Source organism: Gadus morhua, chromosome 2 (genome assembly GCF_902167405.1).
Source record: "Gadus morhua chromosome 2, gadMor3.0, whole genome shotgun sequence".
In the NCBI taxonomy this organism is placed as follows: domain Eukaryota; kingdom Metazoa; phylum Chordata; class Actinopteri; order Gadiformes; family Gadidae; genus Gadus; species Gadus morhua.
Genome location: NC_044049.1, coordinates 16,690,204 through 16,700,920, shown reverse-complemented (window position 1 = coordinate 16,700,920; position 10,717 = coordinate 16,690,204). Strand labels below are relative to the sequence as shown.

At 44.4% G+C, this 10,717-nt stretch overlaps 1 protein-coding gene across 1 annotated transcript in view; it reads left to right on the top strand.

Annotated features, from left to right (window-relative positions):
• Nucleotides 1-4,547, top strand: part of stx1b (syntaxin 1B) — a gene marked incomplete at its 5' end in the record, with an annotated part of 22,607 nt that extends 18,060 nt beyond the window's left edge. Inside the window, 4 exons of the mRNA XM_030343791.1 lie at nt 2,105-2,178; nt 3,487-3,624; nt 3,799-3,909; nt 4,437-4,547. Of these exons, the coding sequence (XP_030199651.1) occupies nt 2,105-2,178; nt 3,487-3,624; nt 3,799-3,909; nt 4,437-4,517 (404 nt within the window). The remainder of the gene's footprint in view (nt 1-2,104; nt 2,179-3,486; nt 3,625-3,798; nt 3,910-4,436) is intronic.
• Between the last annotated feature and the right edge of the window lie 6,170 nt (nt 4,548-10,717).

The following is a 10,717-nucleotide window of genomic DNA, read 5'->3' as shown; positions in this document are numbered from 1 at the left end:
AATATATATACATATATACAATGTATATATATGCACAAAATAAAAAGCAAATCTGATGAAATGAGCTGCATATACACCCAGATACGCACACATGGACACATACGCACACGTGCAAACCAGGTAGACAGAGTCACGGATTCAGCCTCGGATAAGGCATTTATTTGTGCATAATGTGTGTGTCTGTGTATGAAAACACACAAAGAAGTCATAGACTGCAGCGGTGGTGCGGCTATTTTCTCCGTGAGTTAAGCCCTGACCTTCACAAAGGCAGACACTATTCACACTGGGGCACGCACCAATGCATGCACGCCCGCCCCCACACCAACACTCACACTCACGTGATCATAGTTCCCCCTCCTTCCATTATGTGATTGGCGCACACATCTCTTTCAATCATACAGACCTCGCACACATACCCCCACCCCCCTTACCACCCAAACACACACACAGATACACACACACATACAAACACACACACACACACACACACACACACACAGACCCATGTTTGTAGAACCACATACACAGGCACGCATTTGCATTGATGCCCGACGATACACCAGATGAGGGGGATGGCGAGGGTGAATGGAGGTGGCCTTGCAAACACTCAGATCAGATGTCAGACGCGACTCTGAGCGCACCGTACACAGAACCAGATACACCGGATCCTCCTACGTGTCAAACCAAAACATCCACCCTTGACACCCCCTCAGCAAACACACACCGCACACACACAAACATACGTAAACACATACACACACACACACACACCAACCACACACATACACAGACACACACCAACCACAAACGTACACGCACACAAAACCACGTACAGAGATATGCGTGCATGTACGCAAGCACACACACATGATGTGGGCATATACATCTATACACCCACACATGCGTGTTCAACGCCCCAGCTGGGACATCACAAACCACTGCGTGTGATAGTAATGGCTCCCGACACAATTAGGTCACTATACTAGTAGGAGAACCCGGAGTGACTAGAGTGAAGGCTAGTTACTAGCCTGCTAGCCCTGATATCAGCATCGGGCTATTTTTATAGCCCAAGCTAACAGTTCTATGTTATCCTATCCTGTATGCTAAATTAACAGGATACATGCTGGATGTCTCAATAAATAACACAATCACTAATCAGTGTCTCTCTCTCTCTCTCTCTATCTCTCTCTCTCTCTCTCTCTCTCTCTCTCTCTCTCTCTCTCTCTCCCTCTCTCTCTCTCTCTCTCTCTCTCTCTCTCTCTCTCTCTCTCTCTCTCTCTCGCTCTCTCTTTCTTTTTCGCTCTCTCTCTCCATCACTCTCTCTCCCTCTCTCTCCATTTATCTCTCCCCCTCTCTCTCTCCCTCCCTTGTCTCGTTCTCTCTCCATTTCACCTACTCTCCTTTGTACTCCACTTTTGCTCCTTTCCTTCTCTCTACCCCTACTTTTCTGTGTGTGTGTGTATGCGTGTGTGTGTGTGTGTGTGTGTGTGTGTGTGTGTGTGTGTGTGTGTGTGTGTGTGTGTGTGTGTGTGTGTGTGTGTGTGTGTGTGTGTGTGTGTCTGTGTGTGTGTGTGTGTGTGTGTGTGTGTGTCTCTTTGTGTTTGTGTGTGTGTGTGTGTGTGTCTTGTGTGTGTGTGTGTGTGTGTGTGTGTGTGTGTGTGTGTGTGTGTGTGTGTGTGTGCGTGTGTGTGTGTGTGTGTGTGTGTGTGTGTGTGTGTGTGTGTGTGTGTGTGTGTGTGTGAATGCATGCATCTGTATGTCTGTATGGCTCTTGTGTCTTGCTGTTTGTGTGTGTGTGTGTGTGTTTGTGTGTGTGTGTGTGTGTGTGTGTTTGTATGTGCGTGTGTGTTATTGTGTTTGTGTATGTCTGTATGTGTGTTCATGTGTGTGTGTGTGTGTGTGTGCGCGTGTGTGTGCGCGTGTCTCTATGTGGGCGTGCATGTATGCCCGACTGTGTGTGTGTGTGTGTGTGTGTGTGTGTGTGTGTGTGTGTGTGTGTGTGTGTGTGTGTGTGTGTGTGTGTGTGTGTGTGTGTACGTGTGTGTGCATGCGTCTCTGCCTGTGCATGTGTGCGCGCGGGTGCATGTGCGCGTGTGTTCCTCAGCTGGGCGAACCACCACCAATGAGGAACTGGAGGATATGTTGGAGAGTGGCAAGCTGGCCATCTTCACGGATGATGTAAGCTCCGCACCTGAGACCTGAGCTCTGCTCTGTATCTGGGTCACTTTGAACTGGCGCTGGTTTGCATCCCTATCGGCTCTTTTTAAAGGGGAGGTGAACCCAAAATCTTTTCGTTTTTTTATACATGACGGTAATCCTACTTTTAAGTTACCACATCGTCATTAAGAGAAAACAGAGTGTAAAATCCTCTGTTTCTCACAATGAAAGGGACACGAGTGGCGAAGTGTGTGGGTTCGTGGAGCTCCGTGTGGGCAGGGGTTGATTATTTTGGCCCCATTCGAGAGAGGGTTAATCTCCTCGGACACTTCCAACATGCGTGTTTCATATACAACATCGCTGATATCAACGCTCATTCACAACGACTGTACTCGCTTAAAATAAAGTACCTCAGCATCACAATATCTTGTAGTGATCAGTTCCAATTTGAACTGAAACATTGGGTTCACTTACACTTTAAAATTAGGGAGGCAAAACATCCATGAGGTGCGCTGTTACATCAAGTGAATACGGCCCATGCCCCTATTCTGCACCTTTCGAAGAGGAAAAGAAAGAAATCTCTTTTCAATTTGTCAAACATGTCTGGTTACGTTGGAGCCATGTTTATGCAAACGTAGTGCCATTGACAAAAGCTGGGTTGACTTCGAGCTGGCTTTAGTCAATGGCATGACGGTGGTTTTTATTTTGACTTTGATATTTGTTCAGGTAGGTTTATGAGGTAAGTTATGTTTAGGTGCATTCCAAAGGATGACTACGCATCCTAACACCCCCAGAAAAAGAAGACTGGAATGTGTCTATAAATATATGTGGATTTGGGGTTAGTTTTAAGCATTTGCAAAAGTTTAAGTGATTTCTTAAACTTAATTAGAGTCTTCTCCAGAAGACTCTAATTAACGTGGTTGCAGGTTTTGCCTTAAAGTGATCTGGTTCGTTAAATCTCAACACTATCTAGCTACCTAATACCAACAGGGCCATAACTAAAAGGCGTGGCAAATTCTTCTTGTTAGGTGTTACAATAGCTTGTACACCTACAAACAATGCTGTTTGCATCTTAAATTACACTGTTTTGTAATGCTGTTGTTCTTTTGAACAACAGCCTTATAATTCTTTTAAAGTCACAGGTAAACTTGGTTACTTGGAACACCAAGTGGGCTGACCTCTTGTGAGGTCTATCAACACCCATTCTAATTCCACAACCCACCTGCAAAATAAAACACAAATCACAGTGACGGGTGATTCACGTCCATGCGATAATGGCGATGATTTCGTTCACAAAAGTCTCTTTGAAACCCGTAACGTCCCCCGCAGATCAAGATGGACTCCCAGATGACCAAGCAGGCTCTGAATGAGATCGAGACCCGACACACTGAGATCATCAAACTGGAAAACAGCATCCGTGAGCTACATGACATGTTCGTGGACATGGCCATGCTGGTCGAGAGCCAGGTAGGGAAGGCCGCACACAAAAAAGCATATCAACAGAAAAAATGTTTGTTTGCTTTGACAGCAATAATTATTTTGTTTCAAGCAAGAATTTTTAAATTTTGACCTCAATTATTTACATTTTAAACTGTTCAAACGGAATCACCGTGTTGAGTTACTTTGTGATGTCTTTCCCAGGGAGAGATGATTGACAGAATTGAGTACAATGTGGAACACTCCGTGGACTACGTAGAGCGAGCTGTATCTGATACCAAGAAGGCAGTCAAATACCAGAGCCAAGCGCGCAAGGTAACATACACACGTGCATTCACAAACCCAAAAACACACACACACACACACACACACACACTTACACACATAAATAAAGTGTAGAGGGATGTAGTCTCAGAAAAGCAACAGCAATTTTCTGCCAAAGTTGTCTGTACAAGCTAGCATAAAATGTCAACGTATATGCATGCAACACTTCAATTCTATTCATTTTCCCGGTAAGAGCATTTCAGTCACAGGGAAAGGCAAGGTGACGCAACGCCGAAGGCCATTCCCCTCAAACCCCTTTGGCCATCTATATTTATCTGACAAGAGTCTTTTTTTTTCACACTTCCACTTCTCTCCCTCTCTCTCCCTCTCTCTCCCTCTCCCTCTCTTCTACCTCCTGTTTCCCTTTATTCCACTTCCTGTTCCTTTTTCTACTTCCTGTCTCTCCCTTCCACTTCCTGACTCTTTCTTCCACTTCTTCTCTCTCCCTCTTCCACTTCCTGTCTCTCTCTTCCACTTCCTGTCTCTCTCTCTCTCCCTCTTGCTGTCCCCCTCTGCAGAAGAAGATCATGATCATCATCTGCTGCGTCATCCTGGGCGTGGTCCTGGCGTCAACCATTGGCGGAACGCTGGGCTTCTAGAACAACCTCTAACGCCCTGCCCCCCCCCCCCCCCCCCCCCCCCCCCCAAAACCAGCCCCTCCTCCCAACTACCCACCCAACCACTAACCCCCACCCTCCCAGCCCCCCCCCACGCCCTCCCTTCGAAGACCGTTGCCGAGCCTGACCAACCCGCTCCACTGAGCGAAACCGACCGACCAACCAACCAACCAACCAACCAACCAACCAACCAACCAACCAACCAACCAACCAATCAACCCGACCGACAGCCAGCAGAAAATAGAGAAAGACGACGATTAACAGCAACAACACAAACAAAGATGCAAGAGGGATGGCCAGTCAGCTAGGAAGACACAACTCAACGATGACAGATAAGAGGATAGATGAGGTGTACCCTGAGGCCGGGTGGGGGTTCAAAAAAACAAAGACAAATAGAAAAAAAATGATAAAAATGCCATCACATTCTAGCTGACTAAAACACATAACGAATACAAAAAAGAGAGTACAAATAAGCCTAACTATTTATTACAATTGTACATGTAAATGTATTGTATGAAGCAACACATGGGTTAGCTACCTGTAAAGAAATTAGGATCTATGCGATTTTGCTTTGTTCTCTGTTTTTGTTTTGTTGATTGTTTATTTCGTTGTGGTGGGTCTCCAAGGACAGAACTAGTGGCTGCTGTGGATCTGTGGGGCATCCATCCAACAGCAAACTCTTTTTTTGTGTTTGAGCCAGAGTTTCTAAACATATTATAGTATGTATTTGACTATGCTCTTGTCAATGTTGTAGAGACATGTAGGAGTGAAGAATGGTCACTTTCCACCGGGCATTCTTCAGTTCTAATGAAAGCAATTCCAGAGCTAAATACTTTGAGAGCGCGTCTTTCAGAACTTGAACGTGTTCTAGCAATAACCATTCTGGAACGCGGCGTCGTAGAGCTGAGCATTCTGGGACGACGCCGATCACAGTCTTTAGCTCTCCCTGTCGTAGTGAGCTAAAAGTAGAGCACTCACTCTCTGGCTCTTTGCACAACCTGTCTCCTTCATGCTAAAACGAAGGAAAGTCATCGACATTGCAGGCAATTCTTCGGAAACAGATAGGTTACACAATTCTGTCCTTCCTTTATTTGACCAATTGGAGGAGCTCCCCAGCCAGCCACAAACTTGGCATCATTTTATTTATTTTTTCTTGGTCCAGTATGGAAGCACACACACCTAATATGGATGAGTCTGTTTCAGTCGGGCAGTTCATTGGTTTGTAGACCACTGTGGAGGCTAGACATTGACAGTGGCAGGTTGTCATGGTAACCCCTTCTCCCCCCTCCCCACCTCAACATCCCTTTTCCATTCAAAAATTATTTGATGGAAGAGCAAATTTGGCAGGGGTTTGGTTGGCATGAAGATAAAAGTGAGGCGGGAAAGTGACAGACTATGCAAACTATGCAGCTTAGAAATAAGAGAGACACCTTCTCCAACCCCCCTCCCCCCCTCACTTTTCCCCACCAAAAGTAGCCAATAACAAACAAGGACTCATGTGAAGGAGTAATGAAGCAAAAAAAGAATCAATGCGCGTCATTATCTCGCTATCGTACACAGACTTCAGGACTATTCATAAAGAAGAGATTATATCAAAAAGTAATTCCATTAAAGGATAGGATATTGGTCAACTCTAGAAAATGTAAAAAATACAAAATAGACAGAAGAAAAAATTGTAATGCTGGCTTGTCCTGGTCCCCGAGTATCACGATGAAACTGGTTTCATTGGGTTTTGTTTTTCCTTTTGGTTTCACTTTCATTTTCCTCCAGGAAGGTTTACTTTGTTTCCCTGGCTCTGTGGTTTAGTGGTGCTGCTGTTTTTTAGTGCACGTGTGACGTGTTCCTGTGACGTAACCGTCTGCCATAATGACGTAGAAGCGTGTTGTAGTAGCTATGGTTTCAATACGTTCGCCTGTACGTTAGCCTTGCTATCACGACCCCCTGGCCCCTCCCCCCTCGGTCCTCGCCCTTCCCCCTCTAAACCCCTCTAAACACACACAGCCCTCTCATCTCCTCCTTTCCGAGTTTGTTTGTGTGTGTGTGTGTGTGTGTGTGTGTGTGTGTGTGTGTGTGTGTGTGTGTGTGTGTGTGTGTGTGTGTGTGTGTGTGTGTGTGTGTGTGTGTGTGTGTGTGTGTGTGTGTGTGTGTGTGTGTGTTCGAACACTGGACTTGAATACACATCATATAAATGCCTGAGATTTCCAGGTGCTAACAAAATGGCCGTTGGGTGGAGAGTGGGAAAATGACCTCGTGGCAGGGTGTCTTCTCATTGGTGGATTCTCTCTCTGAAAGTATCACTAAACTCATTCATTAACATGTATGCACATAGGAAACCCACATGTATTCAAAAACACACACCACTGCGTAAAAGTAATGATCCATGATGCTTCATACAAAAAAAACATCTTTCTCATACTATTCGAGTGTTTGTTAAGATAGTACTGGGTGTACCACATAGACCTTATAGAGACTAAAAGTGAGGGTAACATAATGAGAACATTAAACAAAAAATGCAAATATGGTTACGTTGGTAAGAGTGTAGATTCAGTTGACTTTTAAGGCAAAATCTGTTACAAGCATATTTTATCCCAAAATTGTGCTGTGGAATAGTGTGACAGATTGTGTCTAAATTCTGTTAGTGTCGATGCACATATGTTACAAAGGGCAGCACATTGCTAGCAGTGTAGCAGGTTCTATGATGCAGAGGCGACCATTGTCTCTGTTGAGGCCAACCTAATATTAAGTCTACCTGCACGGCACCTTAATACCACTCCACACGCTCTACTACCCTATCAAATGTATTATTTATTTCCACGTTGGTATTGTTACACTAGACACAAAATAACACAATGATACTTAGGTTTCACCAACACTACCGTGTAGGGTTACTGTAGACAGCAAAGTGCAGTTCTTTTTTTTTGCATTAGTGGGTGAGTGCTGTAAGCATGGTGTGGATATTCAGCTAATGTTGACCCAAAACCGCCGTCAACCTCTTCCCTGCCTGCAGCGCAATCTCACTTGCGGATGAAAATGTGCGTGTGTGTGGGTGTGTGCACATGCATGTGTGTGTGTGTGAGTGTTTTTACACATGCGTGAGCTAAGGTGTTATGACAGTTTGGGGCCACCAACATGCGAGCATGATTCCGTCTTAGAAAGCTACACTTGTGCCCACTGTGCCCCCTACCACCACCAACCATCACATCACCTACACACCTCAAATACTCACTTCGATACATTCAAATACAACATGATCTATCACAAAAGAAGAGGACATGATTATATAGTGCACCTTGAGCATGCACGCCTGCACTGTTCTCCTCGCTCAACATTAAAGCAATAAAAACAGTTTTGCTTTAGATTTTCTTTAATGAGGGAAGATTTCCAGATAGACTTCTTCGACCCATTATCTCCCCCGTGTGTCAATCAGAAAAAACACTCTTAGATATGAATAAGATGCGCTACATCACCGTTACATTACTCCTGGCTGTCCCTGCAAGGAATAGGCTTGATCAAGTAGTATGTGTTTGTCCACTACGTTTTTGGTTGTGGTTGTTGTTGTAGAAATAGAAATAGAAGTGTAGTTGTTTGTATATGCGGTGAAAGGCCAAGGCTTTTTATTTGCCGTCCGATTCATCGGTAGAGAGGAGCAGAGGGACAGATGATTTTTTTAAATATATTTTATGTATTTATTTATTTGTTGAGTTTCTTAAACCAAAACGTACTTATGAATTCAGACCAAAACCAAAGTATAGTAAGCTTAGTTAGTCCTCAAAACAGTAAAATTCCACTAGATTTTTATCTGAGAGAAATTATCTTAAAACTTTGTACTATTGATTGCTGATGTTGCTTGCTGTGTGGCATTACTAAGATGTTTGGTAACAAGCTGTCATGCTTTTTATAAGTTAGAGTTTCCTATACCGACATGAACCAGCCAATACAGGACTTCTATCTCACTTACCTATTGGCTGCTTCAACACACGTTCACATATAAATGCTCAACGTTGATCCTTTTTCCGTTTGTAACTTAAATAATACTTAAGCGTATTATTGTTTTGTTTTAAGTGTACTAACCACAACTAAACAGAACACAAACTGGACTATCTAGCAACGTGTATCTTAGAAGTTATAGTTGTTAGGCTTAAAATAAAATGACATGGAGGAGGGGTTAGACAACAGTTAAAACACCTTTAAGGTGACCTGCACTTGAGGAGGTCAGCGAGAAAAAAACTCTGTTTCCAACTTTGACATCACAACTGACCTCACTACCGTTCATGTTTTGTACGCATAATCAGTCGGTTTTTAAAGTTGTCGGGCCGGCAGTTGCCATGGTGATTTTCTTTCGGTCAAAATAATCTCTGCTGTGGTAAGGGATGGTCGTGCTGGTGTTGTCAAGGGATCTGGTTTGTGGTAATGTGTGAATGGATGGCTATCTTAGTCAAAAGATGTGTGTAATATAAAATAAAGGGACCCCAAATGAGGACCCCCTATCCGTTTCAGCACTGGCCAGCATGTTTGTTTTTTAAATATGCTTCTGTAGATAAACTGTGCTTTGGTATGTGTGTGTGTGTGTGTATGTGTGTCTGTTTGTGTGTGTGTGTGTGTGTGTGTGTGTGTGTGTGTGTGTGTGTGTGTGTGTGTGTGTGTGTGTGTGTGTGTGTGTGTGTGTGTGTGTGTGTGTGTGTGTGTGTGTGTGTGTGTGTGTGTGTGTGCGTGTGTTTTTAGCTTTTGCGCTGCAGATAAAAGTGTATTTTAAGCGGGCGTTTAATTTTGTGTTCAGGCGTATTTATTTTGTATTAAGTGATTAAGCTAATATGGCATGTTTCTTATTAAAGGCTGGAAACAAGTCAAATTATCGCCATCAAACATACAATTTTTCCCCATTCTTAAATTTTTGAACTGAATACAACATTAAATGACACTAAATGGACATTGCAGGAAGTATGTAAAAACCATGTGTCCGTACAATGGCTTTCAGGCCCCTCTTCCTGTTGGTGTTGTAGCTGTTGATTGGTGGACGATAATGATAAGGCGAGGAAGCCCGCCCACTTTTTTGCCACCGGGCCCCGTCCCCTTCCGTTGTGTGTACTAATAATATAAAGGCATGCAAATCTTTGAGCTTCGTGGAGTTTGCATGGTGACGTCTTTTGTTCTTCTACTTTCTGCTCCCCCTCCTTCTACCCCCCACAACCCCCAAAACCCCTCACTTGACCCCCAGACACCCAAGCCATGTTGTGCACTTTATCGCTGGTCTGAATCCCCTCCCCCCACCAAGCTTTTCCACCTGCAGCCAACTCAAGATGCTCTCATGCAGTACTCATGCAGTACTCTGGTTTGGACAGTTGCTGGTTCTAACTGTCTTCAGTTGGAAATATGTCCCACACGGTAGAGCGTGTGGAAGGCTTCCTCACTATGGGACAGGGAGCGTCCGAGAGAGGGGGTCCTTTGTAAAGGCTGTCGGTTTATTTCTTTATTCCGTTGTATAGTCATCCATCTCTGGATGGTCTGAGGCCAGGGGATGTAATATCCCCATCCCCCCCATCCCCTGCCCCCGATCACACGCCCCTTCCGCAAAAGCCCCTCCCCTTCACTAGGAAGTGGTAGTTAATGGTAGTTCTTTTGAATCGTTTATGAGTCGTTTGTTTTCGTGGCTACAGTGTACCGTGTGTTTGTCGTGAGAAACTTGCCCTTCCTATTTTGGAAATATTTGGTTCTTCTTCCGATCGGCAGAAAAAACCTGCAACTTGTAGAGTTCCTTTTTTTTTACCCAGCATGCCCTTGCCCTCCTCCTGCCCCCGCCCCCACTCTTCCTGCCCCCCCTCCCTACCCCCCACCACCCATCCCCTACTCCTCCGTGGTATAAAGATTGGTATCTAGATGTGTGTATGCGCAAGCGCACGTCACCAGTTGCGTGAGCATGTACGAGCAGCGCAAGTTGTTTCTGTGTGTTTGTTCGTTTGTTTTGGTTTTTCCTTGTGATGGGAGAAAAAAATGTCAGAAAGGAACAGATGCGATGAGAATATACATATTTACTGAGGCTATTATTATTACTGGCATTCTATTTATTATGGAAAAAACTAATGAAAAGCAACTGCTCCTTGCTCCCCCCCCCCCACCATCCTTAATCCCACGCAATTGAATAAATGTTCACCGTTAATATGAAAGAGCACAACGCGAGTGGAGTT